General features: G+C 40.9%; 2 protein-coding genes across 3 annotated transcripts; one reads left to right on the forward strand and one right to left on the reverse strand.

Annotated features, from left to right (window-relative positions):
* The first annotated feature begins 49 nt into the window (after positions 1–49).
* On the forward strand, positions 50–7,473 carry LOC125309825 (peroxiredoxin-4-like). The gene is made up of 9 exons (XM_048266949.1): positions 50–67; positions 1,475–1,544; positions 1,789–1,906; positions 2,080–2,196; positions 5,804–5,926; positions 6,315–6,445; positions 6,569–6,603; positions 6,900–6,946; positions 7,362–7,473. The coding sequence occupies exons 1-9, from the start codon at positions 50–52 to the stop codon at positions 7,363–7,365; spliced, it is 663 nt and encodes a 220-aa protein (XP_048122906.1). The 3' UTR covers positions 7,366–7,473.
* A 74-nt stretch (positions 7,474–7,547) lies between these two features.
* On the reverse strand, positions 7,548–13,764 carry acot9.1 (acyl-CoA thioesterase 9, tandem duplicate 1). Of its 2 annotated transcripts, XM_048266494.1 has the most exons (16): positions 13,259–13,764; positions 12,883–12,974; positions 12,691–12,717; positions 12,075–12,120; positions 11,737–11,907; positions 11,435–11,472; positions 11,177–11,260; positions 10,857–10,960; positions 10,564–10,637; positions 10,185–10,252; positions 9,973–10,084; positions 9,603–9,693; positions 9,331–9,416; positions 9,104–9,191; positions 8,629–8,779; positions 7,548–8,513 (listed from the first exon to the last, which is right to left on the reverse strand). In XM_048266494.1, the coding sequence occupies exons 1-16, from the start codon at positions 13,270–13,272 to the stop codon at positions 8,452–8,454; spliced, it is 1,308 nt and encodes a 435-aa protein (XP_048122451.1). In that variant the 5' UTR covers positions 13,273–13,764; the 3' UTR covers positions 7,548–8,451. The 2 variants fall into 2 exon arrangements, with proteins under 2 accessions (XP_048122451.1, XP_048122452.1); XM_048266495.1 differs by lacking the exon at positions 12,691–12,717 and having other exon boundaries at positions 13,259–13,763.
* Positions 13,765–22,338: the final 8,574 nt, after the last annotated feature.

Genomic DNA, 22,338 nt, shown 5'->3' on the forward strand with positions numbered 1-22,338 from the left:
AGAGAGACATCACAGCCTATGATAGCAGTGCAAGCTGTAGTGAAGCAGGATGATTTGTCAGCTCAGTGTGAAGTTTCTGTCCATTATTTAAATGGTGGATTCAAATGACAATAATTATCTCAATATTCTGAAGGAATCTTACTCAAATGGGGAAGCTTAAATTAATTACATACATCTGTTCTGGCTATCTACCTCACATTGTTATTAATACATTAGCATTGCACTGAACTGCCTTGCACTATTTATATTCACTATATTTATATTTAAAGGGACACCAGGCAACGTTTTCGTGTTAATTACTCATCTTCGTAAGTCGGTATATGGTTAAATGACTCATTACAGGGCGAATGAAGACTCTCTCGCCCGCCTCTACTGCCTGTAGGAAGAATATCCCGCTTACAAGTTCAGTGTATCGTACCCAGTGACCGAAGCAGTTTCAGCACAGAGGGAGGCTAACAAAACGCTTAGCGATTGTTGCAAACATGTGTATAATAGCAGAGCCGGAAAGAAGCAGCGAAAACCCTTGACGGAAGATGCAAAGAAAAGGAAAATAGCTTCAGACCAAGCGGGGAGTTTTTAGAGAAAAAGCATCAGGCTTGCCTGGTGTGCCTTTAAATCTCAGTCTGTTCTGATATTGCACTACTCCTATCCTCTCTCTCAGTTGTATATTGTTCCTGGGCCTGTTGAGGTGTCAACGACCATGGGCAACCTTGACAGGGACAACTTGCACTGCCCTATCCCTCCCACAATGTTCTATTTATTGCAAATGTTCAGTACATACTGTAATTATACGTATACATAAGCATATTCTCCTGCTCCTCATTCCATTCTTACTGTTCTGCTTTGTATTCTTTTATGTTTTTTATTCTTATATGTTAAGTGAGTGTTAAGTGAGTGTTGTATTTTGAGAGCAAAGATTAACCAGAGTCAAATCCCTTGTTTGTTTACGCGAACCTGGTCAATAAAGCTGATTCTGATACCTTTCAAGATCCCAGCTTGTTGTGTGCTGGCCAATTTATGAAGGACAGCCACTGAATTGGGCTGGAGTGAATTAGGTTTATATTCATTAAAAAACAAGAAAAAAATATTCTAAAATCTTTCTTTCTTTCTATCTGTCCTCTCCAGCTTTACTGAGGCCCACAAAGAAAACATGTCTAACTCTTCTTTAGTCCCTTTGACAGGGAAAACTACTTAAGTGAGCAATGAATATATATAATGAGTCATATTGAGTAAAGGAAGAAAGAATCATTTTAAAATTTAGAAACACAGAAGAAGGGGACTTTTAATTTGGATTGTGCCCTTATCTGTATTGCTAGCTTGTAACAGGTGTCCACTACCTGGATAGTTCTCTCCGTGTTAGACAAAGCAGGCTCTAGTGACCACAGATACAATGCGAATCCAATACAGTAATGTTACTAAATGTTTCGTTTTGGCTCTCTTCATGTGTTTAGAATGTACTCTGTGTGAAAAAAAGGTTTCAAAAGCACAGCGCTGCAAAGGGGCCCAGCCTAAGGATAAGATTGGGTACCCAAGCACGGCTAAAAGTGAGTCATTTTTTCCCATGTTGACAATGGTAGTTATGGTGTGTATGAATTCTACTGGTTAATAATTTTTAAGGTGTTGTGAAGGATGTTTTATAGTGGTATGTTGTATTATCTCATGTTTAATCAAAAATGTGGGTATTACTGGCTTTCATGAACAAGTGTACACATTGATGTAAGTATGGACTATACAATACAAAAATACCTTTTAGGTTTCACAGTTGTAGTGCATAACTCTGTGTCATAGTCTCCAAGACCGCACCCGGTTGGGAAGGGACTGCTGTTGTTGACGGGCAATTTAAAACAATCAAACTGGCGGATTATCTTGGGAAATACTTAATTCTCCTCTTCTATCCACTGGATTTGTGAGTAAATTATTTTCTAAGTCTAAAACCGAACATCAAATCACAACAATCACTACAACTATAACTACTAATAGTCTACTACTAGTAGTACTACTACTACTAATAATAGAAGACATTGAGATTGACCATAATAATTTGCACCTACCTTTCTCTACTCGGCGGATGTATGAAAGCACATTTGTCTGTCCCACGGAAATCACGGCCTTCAGTGACCGCGTTGAAGACTTCCGTGCCATCAGCACTGAGATTGTGGCCTGTTCTGTGGACTCACCGGTTGCTCACATGGCCTGGTAACACCTCCCAACTCACCTTTCCATACGTTATGCACTGCAAAAAAATAATTCTAACCAAGTGTTATTAATCTTATATTAAGATTAAAAAATCTATTTGGTATTGTTTTTAGTATGAAAAGACTTACCTAGCGCCCTCTCAAAAGAACATTTTGACTTAATTTAAGAAGACTTTGACTTATTTTAAGGAGTCTTATCAAGATAAATTTGCTCAACGCACTGGCAGACAAATTTGCTTGTTTTTAGGACAAATTTGCTTAACGCACTGGCAGACAAATTTGCTTGTTTTCAGGATGAGATGTCTTAAAATAAGTCAATCTTTTTTTAAATTAAGTCAAATGTTTTCACAAGAAAGCGCTAGGTAAGTCTCTTTATACTGAAAACAATACCAACTAGTTTTTTTTTTCTTGATATAAGATTAATAACACTTGGTTAGATTTTGTTAGATAAGCATTTTTTGCAGTGTGCTCACATGGCCTAACACCTCCCAACTCACCTTTCCATACGTTATGCTCTCAGAACTAATGATGATATTCAACGTGCATTAGCTAATGTTCATGTAGAGGTTTCATTTTCAGACATGTCTGTTTTTGTTTTCTCCTTTACATGTCGTCATTTAACCGACTTAATCACAGCAATAAACCATTTGCTTGGCTTTGCTAATGCTAGTCAATAACCAGTCAATGGTCCATAGTCACAACCGTGGTAAAGTTGGTTTTATATTGGACGTTGGATACATTCGAAAAATCTATTTAGCACTGACTACGAGGGTCGAGTTTGTGTCAAACCAACTTTATGTGTTTAAACAAGGCCTGCCTATATTACACAAAGCTTCTTTTGTCAAAAACCCATGTTTTGATTTTATGAATTTTTTATGCTGATAAAAGATTTCAATCTATTATCTTGGCTTCACTTTTTGACTTACCCATACTAAAACACATCTCCTGAACTTCGCCTTACTGCCCTTTCTAGTACACAAAGCTTCTTTTCCCTAAAACCTACTCTTTGATTTTATACAATTTTTAATGTTAAATGTTTCAAATCTATTATGCGCTTTGCCCTTTTGACCTACCATGTCAAAAACACATCTGGTGAACTCGGATTACTGCTCTATATAGGACACAAAAGCTTCTTTTTTCCCAAAACCCATTCTTTGATTTTATAAATATTTTGTAATGTAAAAAAAATAAATGCTGCTATAAATGCTTTTAAATCTATTATGGTTCTTTTTTTTCACCTCTTTGATTTTATATTAATTTTTACCCATGTCAAAACATTATCTTTTGTACCCATGTCAAAACACATCTGTTGCACTCAGCTAACTGCCCTTCATAATTCTTTTTTGTCCAGAAACTCACTCTTTGATTTTATATTAATTTTTTACTTTATAAAAATGCTATAAATCTATTTTGATATATAATTGATAAAATCTTTTGACCTTTTGCACTGTCAAAACACATCTGATGCACTTATACTGCCCTTTTGACCTAATAATTACACAAAAACTCACTTATTTTGTCCAAAAACATACTCTTTGATTTCATATAATTTTTTACTATTCAAAATGCTATAAATTTTACATTTTGACAAATTTACAGTAAAAAATTATATAAAATCAAAGAGGAGTTTATATAAAATCAAAGAAAAAAAAGAAGCTTTGTGTACTATGTAGGGCAGTTAGATGAGTGCAGCAGATGTGTTTTGAGATGGGTGGGTCAAAAAGGATGGCACATAATAGATGTATAAAAAAAAAAAAAATTACAAAATCAAAGTGAAAAAAAAATTATACAAAATCAAAGAGGGAGTTTTTGGAAAAAAAAAATAAGCTTTGTGTACTGTGTAGGGCAGTTAACTTGAGTGCAATAGATGTGTTTTTAACATGGGTAGGTCAAAAGGTCAAGAGCATAATAGATTTATAGCATTTTGAATAGTAAAAAATAATATAAAAATCAAAGATGCGATGTATTTTGAAAAAATTAAGCTTTGTAAAATACTATGTAGGGCAGTTAGCTGAGTGCAACAGATGTGTTTTGACATGGGTAGGTCAAAAGGTCAAACCCATATAATAGATTTATAGCATTTTGAATAGTAAAAAAAAATAAAATAAAATCAAAGAGTGCGCTTTTGAAAAAAATAAGCTTTGTGTACTATGTAGGGCAGTTAGCTGAGTGCAACAGATGTGTTTTGACATGGGTAGGTCAAAAGGTCAAGCCGCATAATAGATTTATAGCATTTTTGAATAGTAAAAAAATAATATAAAATCAAAGAGTGCGTTTTTGAAAAAAAGAAGCTTTGTGTACTATGTAGGGCAGTTAGCTGAGTGCAACAGATGTGTTTTGACATGGGTAGGTCAAAATGTCAAGCCGCATAATAGATTTATAGCATTTTTGAATAGTAAAAAAATAATATAAAATCAAAGAGTGCGTTTTTGAAAAATAAAAAGCTTTGTGTACTATGTAGGGCAGTTAGCTGAGTGCAACAGATGTGTTTTGACATGGGTAGGTCAAAAGGGGAAGCCGCATAATAGATTTATAGCATTTTTTGAATAGTAAAAAATTAATATAAAATCAAAGAGTAAGTTTTTGGACAAAATAAGCTTTGTGTATTATGTAGGGCAGTTAGCTGAGTGCAGCAGATGTGTTTTGACATGGGTAGGTCAAAAGGTCAAGCCACATAATAAATTTATAGTATTTTTGAATAGTAAAAAATTAATATGAAATCAAAGAGTATGTTTTTGGACAAAATAAGCTTTGTGTATTATGTACAGTAGGGCAGTTAGCTGAGTGCATCAGATGTGTTTTGACATGGGTAGGTCAAAAGGGCAATTCGCATAATAGATTTCTAGCATTTTTATAAAGTAAAAAATTAATATAAAATCAAAGAGTGAGTTTCTGGAAAAAAGAAGTGTTATGCACTATGAAGGGCAGTGAGCTGAGTGCAACAGATGTGTTTTGACATTGGTAGGTCAAAAGGTCAAGCCGCATAATAGATTTAAAGCATTTATAGCATTTTTTTACATTAAAAAATATTTATAAAATCAAAGAATGGGTTTTTGGGAAAAAGAAGCTTTGTGTACAATATAGAGCAGTAATCCGAGTTCACCAGATGTGTTTTGACATGGGTAGGTCAAAAGGGCAAGCCGCATAATAGATTTGAAACATTTAACATTAAAAATTGTATAAAATCAAAGAGTGGGTTTTAGGGAAAAAGAAGCTTTGTGTATTAGAAAGGGCAGTAAGGCGAGTTCAGGAGATGTGTTTTAGTATGGGTAAGTCAAAAGGTGAAGCCGCATAATAGATTGAAATCTTTTATCGGCATAAAAAATTCATAAAATCAAAACATGGGTTTTTGGACAAAAGAAGCTTTGTGTAATATAGGCAGGCCTTGTTTAAACACATTAAAGTTGGTTTGACACAAACTCGACCCTCGTAGTCGGTGCTAAATAGATTTTTTGAATGTGTCGAATATCCAACGTCCAATATAAAACCAACTTTACCACGGTATAGTCACAGGAGTATTTATGAGAAATCATCTCTCCTCACTATATGGCACACTTTCGCTGATTCAGATTAATACAACACAACTCTCTCTCTCTGGGTCTCCACAGGGCCAGCACACCCAGGAAACAGGGGGGACTGGGGCCTGTGACGTTCCCCTTGTTGTCAGATGTAACGCATCAAATATCTAAGGACTACGGGGTGTATTTGGAAGAACATGGTCACACACTAAGGTGCAGAAAGAATATGTTCTGGTACTGAGTTTAAGTGTCAGGTTTTGCTTTGTTCAAATGTCCAACAAGGAATTCTCAGAATACTTTCAGGAGAGGAACAACAACACTCAGAAAGAGATGCAGACATGTAGTGCGTCTGCTAAATGATAAATAAATTCTCTTTCATTTTTTCAAAAAACGTAGTCTCTGGAAGTAAGGCAGAAGGCATACATTACTTTCCTATTAGGGTGAAAGCCAGTGTCTTCTCTGAGGAAGTTTACTGTATATTAACCAAAAACACAAACCTGCCTCTTATTCACATATGAAGCAGCTTTAACAACATTCCCTATTTGTCACTTCCTTCCTGTAGCTTTAACAACATTCCCTATTTGTCACTTCCTCCCTGTAGAGGTCTGTTCATCATCGATGGAAAAGGGGTTCTGAGGCAGCTGACTATCGATGACCCTCCCGTTGGGCGCTCTGTGGACGAGACGCTGCGGCTGGTACAAGCCCTCCAGCACACGGACGAGCACGGGGAAGGTAAAGAGTCTCTCAGAGAGCAAAACAAGGGTTCATACGGACAGCAGGTGTCCTCAGCAGCCTGGCTTGCTTTTTTACTTATCTAAATGCGAGCGAGTGATAACGAAACTCTCTTTTTCTCAGTGTGTCCTGCAGGCTGGAAACCGGGCAGTAAAACGGTAACTTTAAAAGTGCACTGAGCATGGACACATGCATGTCACCGGTCAGTCTAGGCTGCATAACGATACATTTATTTACATCATGAATAACCAACCAGAAGTGTTCAGACTGCCCTCCTTGTTATATATTTCTATTCACCTCTCTCATCACTACGGTGATACACTGCGTAGTTCTCCACACATCAAAGCCCAAGCTATAGTTCCTAGTTACCTTTCCGGATACAGTTAGTGCTATGCATGTTCATTCTTTAAGATAAATGTAAGCCATTTAGGTCATGTTATTCTGTTCCAACTAGATAAAGCCTGAGGAAGCTCGGAGAGAGTGGTGGCCAAGAGAGGAGTTGTAAGTCAGGAGATTTCCTTCTTCAATTTCTGATGAGAGGGCTGCATATGACCCTGTCCTGTCCCGATTCCTTTATATGTATTTATTTGATCCGTGTCAATGTTATCATGGCATATGGGGCGTCCCCTATTTGTGTAACCACTCACACCTTATCATATTAACTATTTTAACCCCTCACATCTTATCATACCAACTATTTTAACCCCTCACACCTTATCATATTAACTATTTTAACCCCTCACACCTTATCATATTAACTATTTTAACCCCTCACACCTTTTCATATCAACTATTTTAACCCCTCACACCTTATCATATCAACTATTTTTAACCACTCTGAGGTTACAGTGAAAACTGATTATGTTGTCTGCATGTTGATGTGCTCTCAAGTGCTCCTGTTTCATACTCATTACAGGTAAATGACACATCACTTTGGGAAGCTAATGTTTTGTGAACAGTGGCGAACCGGAAGCAAGACACAGCTCCTCGTTTTAAACATTGAAAAATTACATATAAAGTTAACAAATAATGCCTTCTTTTCTGGACTCTGTTGGATTCTAATAATTGGTTTTACTGAGAGAGCAATTGGCATTTCAGTCAGTTGAAAGGGTACAGCCAATGGTGTTTATTTTCTGACTTACAAACACATTACACAGTCAATGAGAATGAATAACAAATGTAACGATAGAAAAGTAAAAACAAAGTAAAACACAAAATAATGACAACTTGTGCGTTTCGCTTCCATTTTAAGACAAGGATGACAAAGAAGTGTTACTTTTACAGTTGTATAACATATGTAGTGCAAAAAGGACAAAAGAAATAGGCAGAACCTTTTTCATACATCATTTAGAACACTGTGATTCTGGAACTACCACAGATTGCAGCTGCCAATGTCAATCAATCTGATAATCTCTTTGGTAAAAAAAAAAAAAAAAAAGAGTACGCATGAAGGGTGAAGGTAGTTTGTAAGTGCACATCTAAGAACAAGGTAACTGTTCAGGACACACTTCAACAGAGACATTACATTTTAGATAGCAATGCCCAAAGCAATATGATAAAATTGTGGAAAAGCAGCTACATTGTAATACACCGTTACAAACAGGAAACAGAATACAAAGACAAAGCCGAAAATGTCTGTGTAATATGCGTTAAGTCAAAGTCAGTCTTTTTGATCTTCACCATAATAAAATCTCACACTCCCTTTGAGTACACCCCATGTGTCTTTAGTATACACATACAACTTTGTAAATATAAAATCTGTAATGATACAATAACTGCATGCATATATATTCTCTCTCATTATTTCATTCTCAATCAGTCACACACACATTCACACACAAAAACCAAAGCCACTAGTGCTTATACAGTTTTGGCAGGTGGAAGTATCGAAAACGTGTAAGGCATTGACAAGGGATTCCTCCTTGCATTTAGGCCTGACCTGTGATCGTTGGATTTAGGCCTGACCCCTCGTCGTCTGATTTAGGCCTGACCCCTCGTCGTCTGATTTAGGCCTGACCCCTCATTGTCTCATCAAAGTGCCTCTTGCCGTCCAGGTACAGCATGGACTCTGCAAGAAGAAAGAGCCCCGTGGTCGTGGTCATTCAACTGCTCCACCACTTGATCTGACCAAGACACCTCCATCCCCAAAGCCAAAACCCCAGAACATGAATATGCGCTCTCACCTCCATAGCTTCGGGGCACTACGGCAGGTACTTCCTTGTCCACTCTGAAGGTGAAGTGGAACACGTTGGTAGTGTTATGTTGCCCAGTCAAGGGGTCAAGCACCTCTGTGTGCACTCTGAGCTGGATGTACCGGTCTTGTGTGTAACACACCTAACAACACCAAACAATGGTCAATCTGCTAAATAGTCTGCTAGAACAGAACATGGTCCAGTATGCATACGTGGACAAACACACATAAACATACACAGAATAAATCAATCATAATAAATCATTCAGGAGTTCCAGGTGCTGTGTTTGCACTGAGTGAGTTGTGGTATGAATGAGGCAACTTTTTATAATTAGCCTGACGGAAAAAAAAAACACTTACATCTTTACACATCTCCCAACTACAAAACCTACCAGGGGGCAGCTGATAGGCCTGAGGACCAGGCTGTGCTGAGATCTGAAGGGTTAGGGTTTTAACTATTAGCTCACCTGGGAGGAGAGCATCAGCAGTGAGCCAATCTCAACTGGCTTCTGGAACAGAATATCGTCCACTGCAACCAGGGTGGGTCGACAGCCCCTGCGATAACGGTCATAAAAAAAGCAAGGCAGGGCCATTTGATTTGCATAGCACATTTTGTACCAAGGCACTTCTAGAGGAGGTATGGTCAAGTGGCTAGTGCTAGAATAAACCAAGTGCAAGGAGTCCTCACACTTACCCAAACGCACAGGCGTTGGCCCAGCCCAGCTCATAGGCTTTCCTCATCAAGAAGCCACCGAATATGCGGTTGAATATGTTCCTCTCCTGAGGACGGAGAGAAGCAGAAAAAAGACACATCATGAATCAAAGTCAATAGTTATATACTGCCCAGTGCTACATCCTTCCACTTCCTCTGTCCTTCTGACCTCCATCGTGAGCATCAACTCATCTTGCCCTTGATGTATGGGGCTCTAGCTCCTCCAGCACCTCTCTGTGGATGTGTCGGCTCACCTGAGGATGGCAGATCTCCAGACCCTTCATCTTGGCATCCTCCATCCACAATGAGTTCGGTGGCAGCTTTCGACTCCTGAAGCTAACAGTCCTTTTGTAGTGGAGCGGAGAAAAACAGATGCCAGCCACTTTTAATTTCAGCGTATACACAATCTCTCTCCAAACATATCTATCTATCTATCTGTGTGTGTGTGTGTGAGTGTGTATATATGTATGTGTATATATGTGTGTGTGTGTGTGTGTGTGTGTATATATGTATGTGTGTATGTGTGTGTGTGTGAGTGTAAGTGTGTGTGTGTGTGTATGTATGTGAGTGTGAGTGGGTGTGTGTGTATACATGTGTGTATGTGTGTGTGTCCAAGAATCCTACTGAGTATCCAGTGTGTTCAGGAACAAGCTGTGTATGAGAGTCCTCTCATCTGCGGTGGGCGCCACCTTCAGGAGAGATGCTTTACTCAGCTCCTTCCGTCGATCCTTGTTTACTAGAGATTTAACAGTGCAGTGCAGGATAGGTAAATAATTCACATTTACAGGGCACAGACAACGTCATGATCAGAACGCATTAACATGCAACATACTTACATTCTCCATTTCGAAAATCTTCCTCTTCTTTCGGCCCCTCTGCTTTTAGTGGATTCACAAAAGCTGCCCTAAGAAGACAGGGACCAAGTTTCAAAAAACACGCTAATCTCATTTACAGTGTACAGAAACTGCCTGTGTAATCAAGATGTACCTTTTAATTGACACTGTGTAATCATGATGTACCTTTTAATTGAGACTGTGCAATCATGATGTACCTTTTAATTGAGACTGTGCAATCATGATGTACAGTACCTTTTAATTGAGACTATGCAATCATGATGTACCTTTTAATTGAGACTGTGGATCATGATGTACCTTTTAATTGAGACTGTGCAATCATGATGTACTTTTTAATTGAGACTGTGTAATCATGATGTACCTTTTATTTTCCGGATCTCGGGCGACCATGACAAATGTGGCGTCTAGCACTGGGCTGTAAGCTCCTTCGTGGAACTGATGAAACAGTACAAAAATGACACAGCTGAACTGACGAAACAGACAGCTGAACTAACGAAACAGTACAAAAATGACACAGCTGAACTGACGAAACAGTACAAAAATGACACAGCTGAACTGACGAAACAGTACAAAAATGACACAGCTGAACTGATGCGCAGAGGTTCATGTAATATTCTCGTGCTTGAGGAGGAGGAAGAAGAGCAGACGGTGTACCTGGGACATGTGCATCTTGGCCTCTATAGAGGTTTTCCCCACCCATGTGACATTGCCGGTAAACTTGATATCGCAGTCAGGGTAGATGATATTTTTCCTCATATCTGCAAGGAAAATACGCAAGTCTTCAACAAGCAAAACTTTGAATTTCAGCACATAAAATAACCAGTACCAGACATCTGAATACACTAAAATAATATTATTAACAATAAGCATTATAAACAATCTCAACATTATCAGGCATGTTGCATCTTTGTTTGAGACATTTTTGTACCCATAATAATCTTTGCTTTCAAGACAATCGTGTGCTATTAACCTACCAATCTTGTCCACCAGGGCGGTGACGATGGACAGTGGTGACCGCTGCAGTTCCTTGTTCCATGTGTGAGAGTAGCAGATAAGCACTGGGCACATGGTCAGAGATAGGGAAATAGGGTGAGTCTTACTGGGGAAGAGGTCAAGCACTTCATAAACAATGTCATACTAGGTGATTAGATGATCAAACTGAAGACTGTGTTAATTGCTGTGTGACGTGGCAGATAGCATAATGCTGTGCATTGGTTGTGTTTGTACTGTACCTGCTAAACTGTCCAGATCTTCCAGGATCCGACCAAACCTGCACAGAGTAGACTACAGCTCAAGTGTGGCTCCAGAGAACAGACACAAACTAATAATAGCAACTGTTCCCTCTGACTCTCAAAAACCTAGTTTCCTAGACAACCATTTAGCGGTCATTTAGCAGGTGCCATACGGTCAGCACCCTGCTCGCCAGGTTTAGCCTTAGCGTAACTGCACCACTCTGCACTTGTGAGAAAGCAGACCATGCTTTACTGAACCAGACATTACATTATTTGCCCTGCCCTTTTCAAGAGTCCGGTACCTGACGCTGTTGTGGTAATTGAGGTATTTCTCGCGGATGGTGGGGTCAGAGCCAAGAGGGAGGTAGGCTTCAGTGTAACTGTCCTTGGCGGTTTTAACCGGCAGATCATCCTGACTCTTCGCCAGCAGGGAGCTCAGCGAGGTCCGCTCCTCCATCGCTTGCTGATGGTCACTATGGAGACAGTATCATAATGACGGCAACTACAAATATCCATTTTGATCCACCCATGCATTGAATACCCCCCACCCCCACCCCCACACATCCAAACCAAAGGATTCGATTTGTAGAATTATGATGACACCTATATAATACCATGTGGGATATGACTGATATCTTACCTCCAGTTGGTGGATGCTCCCACAATTTCCCTAAGCCTGTTTCTGACTGAAAATGTAGACAAAACATGTATATGACAATCAGCCAAATGCATTACTATGATGAAATATTCAAACAGAATTAAAGTATAGCCCAACTGAAAGGGTTAAGGGGAAAAAAGCATTCCACATGGTCTCGGGGATAGAGGCCTCTTGACAGAAAAAAGAGCTTGATCAACAGTGTGCCTCAAAAACAAGCACGATAAAAAGAAATGTAGACTACAAGCCATAAACCACAATGCGACAATACCATTATACAGCAGAGGGAAAAAAGAAATTAGGCAGCAAGAGACACCTGATGTAAAATAAAAGCCTGTTAAAAGTAGTGAAAGCCGTGACTATCACAGGTAGGCTTATATCTACAGACAAAACAGACAGAAAGCAAGGTTACTCAATAATAGAGAATGGGCGCAAGTTTAAAAGAAATTCTAGAGGAAAGGTGTCTCCCACTTCTCCCGAGTGTGTGGTGGTTTAACCTGGTAACAGTGAGTGTTAGAAAGACTGCAAGAGTGCCATCACGAACAAGCTCCATGCAGATAGACATTAGAAGATTATCATAGATTTTATTTTACCAACACACCATTAGACACAAGCCAATCTCTATTTCCTGTTGAGAAACAAAATTGATGTTTTAATTAAACCCTTATTAGTCTGGTAAGGTCTAATATGTTACAATGTTAGCTGTAGCTGTAACTGTAACTGAATCCCTGTTAAATCATTGGACTTCTTTCTAGGATTAGCCTGCTTTCCCCAGTGAGACAATTTACCATACCCTCATTCACGTCAGGGGCCTTTCCTTGATTACATGATGAACTGATGCAGAACGTCCTACTTGACAGGGACACGGCTGACCTCAAGACTAGTCTGTGGAAGGAACAGAAACATGAGTCGACCGACCCCAAATGACAGCTGAGTACGCCAAATAAGATTTGGTCATCAACGCTACATACAGCGGGTCTGACTAAGCAGTTCGTCACGCTCATCCAAATGGACACTTTAACTGCAGACCAACTACAAAACAGTCTAGCTTATTGTGTTAGATTAGTCACAGCTTGCCAAGTTTTTCCAAACTTGCAGGCCCACCCACCAATCCTGGCGACTCTCACTCACTCACTCACTAGCTCACAATTAGATGTGTAGGCACTTACCTTGATGCTAACATATCTGTGGCGTATGTGTGAGTGTATCGTTTTGAGACTGATTACAATAAAAGAGGTTCACAGCATTAAATATCTGAGCAATCCAGTTTTCCTACACTGAACGCGCGGACGAAATTGGATGGATGGCTGGTAGGGTGTGTTGAACGTAGATAGATCCCAGTAGATACTTCCTAGTGTACACTGCCACTGCGTCGATGACGTGACGTTCTAAACCATATTGTATCGAATAGAAGCGCAAGTATTTTCCTGAAGAAATTGAGCCTAAAATAGCGAAAGGAGCTGCACGTAGGCTGCTGCTCTCTTCCAAGGACACGTTGATGAAATAGAGTGGTGTGGAGCTCTGCCAGTTAACCGTCACACTGACACGTGTTAAAAAACAGTCGGCAATTCCTAATAACTTGTCAAAGGCACGCTGCAGCCAGGCCAGGGGCAACTCTACGTCTGTACGTACGTACGTCTACGGGCAGAGAGGGGGTTTGGCCAACTGGCGCCATGTTGGATACCAACGTCAGATGACTCTACAGCGTAACCCTGTGGGGTGAATATGTTATGTTGAAATAAATCGCTTATTTTCACAATTAACAGGCATATAAATGTTATCAACGTTTGTCAATGTTTGTTCAACGTTTGTCAATGTGTAAAAGTCCCTTACAGAGAAATATTGTGTACAGACAATGGTCTTGCATGGTTGTGATGTGCTGTGTGTGTGTGTGACGAAGTGTAACAATGTTTGTACATGTTTATATCATTTTGTATTTGTATTTTCTTTAATTATTATTATTCCTGTGAACGCTTTGGCAATGCATCATATGGTTTGTCGTGCCAATAAAGCATATTTGAATTTGAATTTGAATTTGAATATTGGTCTCAAATATGGCGTCCGTTCGATTCCCTAGTTAGCCAAATCTCTACAGCTCTGCCTTGTGTGATACATCAGCGTACCCCTGTGGCCAAAAAGATTGCGGATTACTTTTCTTTTTTGAGCAAATTCGGTCGAACAGGGACAGCTTATCCAAAAGACAACTTCTTAACCTAAGCCTATACCCTAATGTCTAGGCCTAGTATTTGTTATTTATTTATTTATTCAAACGTCCTCTATTTCAAATCATCCTCATCCCTTTACTTTCCATTTTTCTTCCTCTTTCATTTCCATCACTTAGGCCTAAAAAGACTTGATAATACGTGTGGAAACAACATAAGTATAACTATATATACTCTTTTACATTGATTTTACAACACGGAATTGAATCAAATGGAGTCGGTCTTATGTGAGTAATGTAAGCGGACTTCAAAGCCTAACAAACTTTTAATAATTTCCCAACCAGGCAAGAAAGCGCACTGCAGCAAACCTTTAGCCTACTGAACATTTTTTAGGTGAAATAGTAGGGTTTGTGTATTGTCTACTGTGGAAGAATTTTTAGCTTAAAGGTCTGTAAGAACTGAGTCTGAAATAAGGTTTGTCTTTCTTAGTAGTTTATTAATCTCTGCGCAGAGAGGTCTCATATGCATCAGGCAATCAGGATACAGAGACAAAGTCTGTGCACCCAAGAGACAATCAGATGTTTTCTCACACACATATTTATACCTCGCACAGTATCATAATCTCATTGTATCATTGTATCATTACACCCTCTCTGCACCTACACATGACTTGGTCAATACAATGGGTTATTTAAGAATCAAGGACATTAAGAACATTTCAAACATCAAAGTCAAAGTCAAAGTCAAAGTCAAAGTCAGCTTTATTGTCAATTTCTTCACATGTTCCAGACATACAAAGAGATCGAAATTACGTTTCTCACTATCCCACGGTGAAGACAAGACATATTTGACCAATTTTAAGTCCACAGACAAACATAACATTCAAGTAAACAAAAAAAGTAAGTAAATAAGTAAATAAGAGGGCACATATAATAATAATGAAAAAATAAGAGCAGCAAAATTTTGTTGAAATTGTGCATAGACAGTCAATAAAATACTAGTGCAAATACTGTAAAATACTATAAAATACTGTTTGACCTAAGTAATAAAGAAAAGTGGCATAGTGGTGCAAGTTATGTAAGAGCAGCAGAAGTGTTGTGTTTTCAGGACAACAACACCAAGTTGTAAAGTGTACAAGTGTGCAAGTGTTCAAGTGTGCAGGTGGAGTAGTGCAGGCCCATTGTGGGTCCAATGTCCAGGATGTTATGTAGCTGAGGGTGGAGGGGGAGAGGAGGGAGAGTTCAGCATCCTTACAGCTTGGTGTATGAAGCTGTTAGTGAGTCTGGTAGTCTTGGGAGGCGCAGGCTTCTGTACCTCTTCCCAGAGGGCAGTAGATCAAACAGATTGTGAGCCGGGTGACTTGCATCACTCACAAATTTTGGTATTATTCTTGGTGAGGTGGGTGGTGTAAATGTCCTTCAGGGAGGGAGGAAGCACCAATGATCCTTCCAGCTGTGTTCACTATGCGCTGCAGGGCTTTCCTGTTGTATTCAGTGCAGCTTCCGCCCCACACAGCGATACAGCTGGAGAGGATGCTCTCAATGGTGCCTCGGTAGAATGTGGTCATGATGGCTGGTGGAGCACTTGCTCGCCTGAGTTTTCACTTAGGAAGTACAGGCGGCGCTGAGCTCTCTTCGCCAGTGATGCAGTGTTGGTGGTCCAGGAGAGGTCTTCACTGATGTGCACCCCCAGGAATTTGGTGCTGCTCGCTCTCTCCCACCACAGCACCGTCGATGGTCAGTGGCAGGTGTTGGGTGTGACCTCTCCGGAAGTCAACAACAATCTCTTTGGTCTTGCTGACGTTCAGCAGGAGGTTGTTGTCCCTGCACCACGCGGTCAGATGGTCGACCTCCAACCTGTATTGAGTCTAAATTCAGCCCTTGGTGATGAGACCCACCAGAGATTATGTCGTCAGCAAATTTCACTATGTGATTGTTGCTGTAGGTTGCAGTGCAGTCATCGTCAGCAGGGTGAAGAACAGCCGGACTGAGCACTTGGCCTTGGGGGGCCCCTGTGCTCAGTGTGATGCTGCTTGAGGTATTGTTGCCAACACATTACTACTTGGGGCCTCTGACAGAGGAAGTCCAGTAGCCAGTTGCAGAGGTAGGTACTGAGTCCCAGTTTGTCAAGTTTGCAGATGAGTTGTTGTGGTATTATGGTGTTGAATGCAGAACTGAAGTCTATAAACAGCAATCTCACATATGAGTCTCTTTTTTCCAGGTGGGTGAGGGCTGGGTGGAGGCAGAGCAGATTGCATCCTCTGTAGACCGCTTGGCTCGGTATGCAAACTGGAAGGGGTCCAGGGTGGGGGGAGAATGGCTTTGATATGTGACATGACAAGCCGCTCAAAGCACTTCATGATGATGGGGTGTCAGTGCCACAGGGCGGTAGTCATTGAAGCAGGATGGAGCAGTTTTCTTCGGGTACAGGTATGATGGTGGCAGCTTTGAAACATGATGGGACGATGGCTTGCTTCAGGGAAGTGTTAAAGATGTCTGTGAAGACATCCTTAAGCTCCCCTCAAGCAGTCCTTCAGCGCCGCGACCTGGGATGTTGTCTGGACCTGTTGCCTTACGGGTGTTGATAGCAGCAAGTGTCCTCTTCACGCTGTCGGCAGAGAGGCACAGGGGCTGCTCATGTAGAGGGGGGATGGGTCTTCTGTGGGCAGGTGCTGTTTTGTGCTTCAAAGCGAGCAAAGAAGCGGTTCAGGTTGTTGAGCAGAGGGATGTTGCTCTCTCACAGCTCTGTGGCCGCCCTTGTAGTCCCGTGAGGGCCTGAATGCCCTGCCATAGGCTTTGTGAGTTCCTGCTGTCTTTGAAGTGGGTGGTTTATCTTGTGAGTGTATTCCTTTTTGCTTCCTTGATGCCACGGGACAGGTTGGCTCTCTGCTGTTTTCATGCCAGCTTCATCCCCAGCTCTGTAGGCTTTGTCTCTGGCCCTCAGCAGCCTGAGGACATCCCCTGTCAGCCATGGCTTCCAGTTAGCCCGAGTGATGATGTCTTTTGTGTGGGTCACATCATCGATGCACTTGGTGATGTAAGAGGTTACAGTGTCTGTATACTCCTCTATGTCTGTCCGGTTGTTGTAAGTGGCTGACTGCTTTGAACATTTCCCAGTCTGTTGTGTCAAAGCAGTCTTGAAGAGCATCGGAGGCTCCCTCAGGCCACACTTTTACCTGCTTACTTAACCCGTTTTGTTGGCTTTTACCCTTTGTCTGTATGCGGGCATTAGCATAACAGTGATATGGTCTGAAAGTCCAATGTGGGGGAGGGGGGTGGCTTTGTATGCTCCTTTGTGTGTAGTGTAGGCCAGGTCCAGGATGTTATCTCCTCTTGTTGGAAAATCAACATGCTGGTGTAGCTTTGGAAGTACAGTTTTAGATCAGCATGGTTAAAATCTCCAGTGAAGATGGTGAAACCGTCTGGGTGTGCCGTCTGTTGTTCACTGACAGCCTGGTACAGTTCACTAAGAGCCGCGTTCTTATCACTGTTGTTGTTGGTAGGCGGGATGTATACTGCGACTAGCAGAATCGCAGTAATTTCCCTTGGCAGGTAAAAAGGTCGGCACTTTATGATCATAAACTCTGCCAGTGGTGAGCAGTGTTTGCATACTACTACAGTGTCCCGGCACCATTCGTCACGGATGTAAACACAGATTCCTCCTCCTCGTGATTTACCTCCCTTTACAATGGCCCTGTCTGCTCGATAGCATGCTAGCTGCTCCAGTTGTACAGCAGAGTCCGGAATGTTGTCATTTAACCAAGTCTCAGTGAAGACGAGCACACAGCAGTTACTTACTGTGCGGTTCGTTGATCTCAGCAGTCGTATGTGATCCATTTTGTTGTCCAGTGATCGTACATTTGCCAGGAGAATGGATGGTATGGCTGGGCGAGTTGGGCTGGCCGCTAGCCTGGCCCGGACGCCTCCGCGCTTGCCCCTCTTCTGCTTCCTCGCACACCGCTTCCGACGCTTTCTTTCCGGGGGAGGAGTAGCAGGCGAGTCCGGTGTTGTTGCAGGCCGGAGTAGTCCGAGTTCCTTTAGCGTCTCTGTTGCAAAGTCCAGAACGCTGCAAAACTTGTTTTGCAGATGTCGATTAAAACTGCCTGCTGTACTTGTAGTACGACGTAGTAAGACAAGACGAACACGTAAAACTTTCGGACAAACACTTTTTAAACGAACAAAACACCGTACGGTTGGGACAGAGAGAGGTCGCTGCGTGTGTACGCGCCGCCATCTTGGATCCTAAAAGTAGGATATAATATAATTATATCCCATATAATATAACACATGATTTGCCATCGGACCATTAATTATTGAAACAGAAGTGTCAAATAATAAGAACTTTAAGAACTAGATTAGTGTCAAACAGAAAGAGTGAATTCACACTGCATTAGAGATCAATTATAAGGAACATCACAAGCTAGGCTAAACACAGGAGAGTCCATTCAAAAGTGTGACATCATACAGAAACACAAGTATCAAATCAAAGGTTAAGGTCCCTCTTTGTCTTTTCCCCCTCACATTCCCCCCCTTTTCCCCTCCTCACATTCCCCCTTTTTCCCCTCCTCACATTCCCCCTTTTCCCCCCTCACATTCCCCCCCTTTTCCCCTCACATTCCCCCCTTTTCCCCCTCACATTCCCCCCTTTTCCCCCTCCTCACATTCCCCCCTTTTCCCCCTCACATTCCCCCCTGCACCAGCAGCACTTCAATTAGCGGTCCACTAGGCCTACTAGCGATGCTCACCTAAATAAACAATGAAAAATCTTTTTATAGCCCATCAATATGTAGGCTACTAACCAAGCTTATATTAATTTGCAGAAAGATAGAAAGGAAAACTACTCTATAACTACTTATAGATTCCAGCTCGTTCCTTCCCTTTCCTTGCCTTAGTGCTTTTTCTTAGTGTGTTCAATACTTTTTCCCTGTGTTATTCCACTTCATTACTCTACTTATGGAGTTGTTTGGATTTTTTATGTGTGGATTACCTGTGTTATTACTAATGCCTGGTGAAAATGTTGTGCCCCCCGTATTCCACTTTTCAAGGGCCCTCTCCTCCATTGGGGCCCTATACTCACCCCCCAGTTTGACGCCCTTTAATCAGCTGAACCTTCTGCTTGTTTCCAAATATAAAAAAACTCTGCAACACAACATAGGCCTGCCTCAGCTGCCTGTGAGGGGCTTTTCAGTTGTGCTGGATTACTGTTCACTGCAAATTGACCAAGGATGAGTGCAACTAACTTTGAAAATCAACTACTGCTCAAACTTCTTAAAGGAGAACTCCGGTGATTTTTCACATTTTTGACATTTCTCAACGTCACCGAGTACTGTCAGTATGAACAAAACTGAAACAATCGGTTTTACCTAGCTCGAAATTGCTGCAGCTACAGCTACACACACTGGGAGCATGAACATGGCTGCCTTAGCTGCTGGCTGCAGCAACTCGAGCTAGGACCAAAGTCCTTTTAGGCAAGTACCTCCACTCGGCGGCCATATTGCAACGCTTTTTGAGCACTTATCGGGCATCTATTTCTGCAGAAATGCGTGTGCGTAAGGCTTCATGACACCAATCTTGCTCCAGCGGCAAGATCACAACAGATGATTGGCACGATGTCTTCACAACACACCACATGATTGGCTCAATGTATTCACATGTCAATGTTTTGCCGCGGAAGGGTTGTGATATGTGTAGAGAACTGCCATATTGGCGTTACAAACTAACCCCATGCATTACTATGGAGGATTTTTTGAGTGCTGTATCTCCTCATTAGAAAGTCTCTGGTAAAACTGGATGTTTTGGTACCCCCCCCAAAACAAAAGTAACTAAGTAACTTTTACTTAAAGAACATTTTAAATGAACTACTTTTTACTTTTACTTGAGGACATTTTCAGATCGGTATTTTAACTTCAGCAAAGTATTGGTACTTTTACTTGAGTACAATATTTTCGTACTTTTTCCACCTCTGTTATTCAGTGAGGCGCGGTGGTTTATGGGAGGAGTTCCTTCGCTCGGAAATGAAAATATGTACACAGTCTTGTACTTTTTTGGGATTTTCTCTTTGTTTTTTCACTCGAAATGATATGTTGTATGCTTATGAGTTATGCCGTAGCTGGTTAGCCTAAGACATGCTGTAAAACTCTTTAGATACAGATTTTTCCAAAACGTCAATGGGACAAATGAATGGGAATCTTATTTCCGGCACCTAACCGCATTTCGGCTGTGGGCGGGACTGTGATGCTCTATAGGGACTAGGCCTGCGGGAAAACAATACCTAAATGTCTCCTTCTTATATCTCCCACTGAACTTTTTTAGGCCATAAGTCATACGTTGTTCATATCTACCTATAGAGATAGCAGGTTTTTAATGTACAAAAAGATGCAAACAGCAAAGTAAAGGGAGTATTCGCCTTATTTACACGGCGGCCATTGTTTAAACCAAAACGAGGCTACAGGGTACACTTACTATATAATTAATGCCACCTACAGGTGAATGCATAGCACATAACAATCCTATGGTTTGTGTACCCTGTAGCCTCGTTTTAGCCGCCAATGGCCATGTGAATAAGGCGAATTGAGAGTGTTCTTGATTGAGATTGAGTTTTCCCGATGAACAAAACAATATTTCAGTACCATCCCTGACCATTGCTGATTAGCCATTGTTGTTCTTTTCTACTGCAGAAATATTGTAGAAAGGCTTTAACTTACACTCTTATTTAATTACTTCAGGCCAAACGTGTTTAAAGGGGAGATTTTTTTTCTTGTTAATATGCAATTCAACACCAAGTAAAATCTATAAAATAAAGTTAAAAAAATAAGAATAAAATAAAGAATAATAATAATAATATTGTTCATATTTCTATTTGTTGCCTCATCCGCATTTAATGAAAACATGGCCATTTCGAGTTTTACAGACAACTCAGTTTTCCAATGAGCAGCAATACTGTGTGTGCTCATGCAGGAGGTCTGCACATGATAACGACAATCTGGAGAGGGCGCTTTTGTCTTCAGCAACAGATTACAGGGGCGGAGTGGCAATCGGGAGTTTTTCCGGTGGGCCGGCCGATGAGTTTGCGCGGTGCGTGCCGGCCCAGAGCTATAATCGCGGCCGTGAGTTGTACGCGGCCTTCGACCTGATAGATGTATTAAGAATTTTCCGCGAAAATCTCTGAGATCTACACCTTACTGTTTAGGAAGTCCAACCAATAAACCAATATTTATACCACTCGCTCACTGTCTATATGTCATTCATGGTTACCCTGCACACTCATCTCTCCCATGCTGATTTTTGTGTAGGCTAGCCTTAATTTTTTATCTTAATTCCTTTTTGTCCTATTCAGGCGTTACAGAACTTTCATCACAAATAAAAAATGACAATTTAATTTGTTTGTTTGTACTTAAATTAACGTAAGCCTAGGCTAGAATGGAGCAAAGCCTCCTGGGAATGGGGGATGTGTTTCTGGTTTATGGTCAAGGTCAACCATAAACCAGAAACACATCCCCCATTCCCAGGGGGAATTGACCTGATTGCAGGTCAAGTCTATTTACAGAAATGTAGGGGGATAAATGAGTGGCCCCTCGGCTAATGGCATGACCCTACAAACGATCAAGTTCGAGGAAAAGTACAGTTTTGACAGTCGACGGATTTGCGTGGTTGCTTGCTGTTTTACATATGGATGGAAGGCAGAGAGATAGGTTAGCGGAGCTAAAGCATTGACGTTATTGAAAATAGCACAAGCTAGTATTATGTTGATATGTAGCCTAGGCCTAGCCTAATGACTAATTAGTGGGCCACTCAGGCTGTTAAATGGTTTGTGGAACTCGTTGGAACTGTCTATATGTAAGCCTATAGAGGCCTACTTTAATCGTTCTCGTATGCAAACCTATATTTAAAGTGCCTGTTTTTTTTTTTTTTTTTTTTCAATTATTTAATTACCTGTGTTATTAGGTTGACTTTGTCTGTAGGCTAGGCCTTTTTTAAATTTATACAGGCAACTATTGGAGTGCTATGATACCCAGATATGTCCTTGCATGATGCTTGAAATTTCCACCCACCCACAAAGCTGTTTTTATACTGCACTGTTGCATATCT

This window comes from Alosa alosa, chromosome 16 (genome assembly GCF_017589495.1).
Source record: "Alosa alosa isolate M-15738 ecotype Scorff River chromosome 16, AALO_Geno_1.1, whole genome shotgun sequence".
NCBI lineage: Eukaryota > Metazoa > Chordata > Actinopteri > Clupeiformes > Clupeidae > Alosa > Alosa alosa.

Excerpts from the sequence above, each read along its gene's own strand:
- LOC125309825 (XM_048266949.1), top strand. Across the intron at positions 2,197-5,803 it reads CCGGTTGCTCACATGGCCTG|GGCCAGCACACCCAGGAAAC; the intron begins GTAACACCTCCC and ends GGGTCTCCACAG. Across the intron at positions 6,446-6,568 it reads CACGGACGAGCACGGGGAAG|TGTGTCCTGCAGGCTGGAAA; the intron begins GTAAAGAGTCTC and ends TCTTTTTCTCAG.
- acot9.1 (XM_048266494.1), bottom strand. Across the intron at positions 12,121-12,690 it reads AGATTGGCTTGTGTCTAATG|TCAGAAACAGGCTTAGGGAA; the intron begins GTGTGTTGGTAA and ends CTACATTTTCAG. Across the intron at positions 11,261-11,434 it reads AGATCTGGACAGTTTAGCAG|TGCTTATCTGCTACTCTCAC; the intron begins GTACAGTACAAA and ends CCATGTGCCCAG.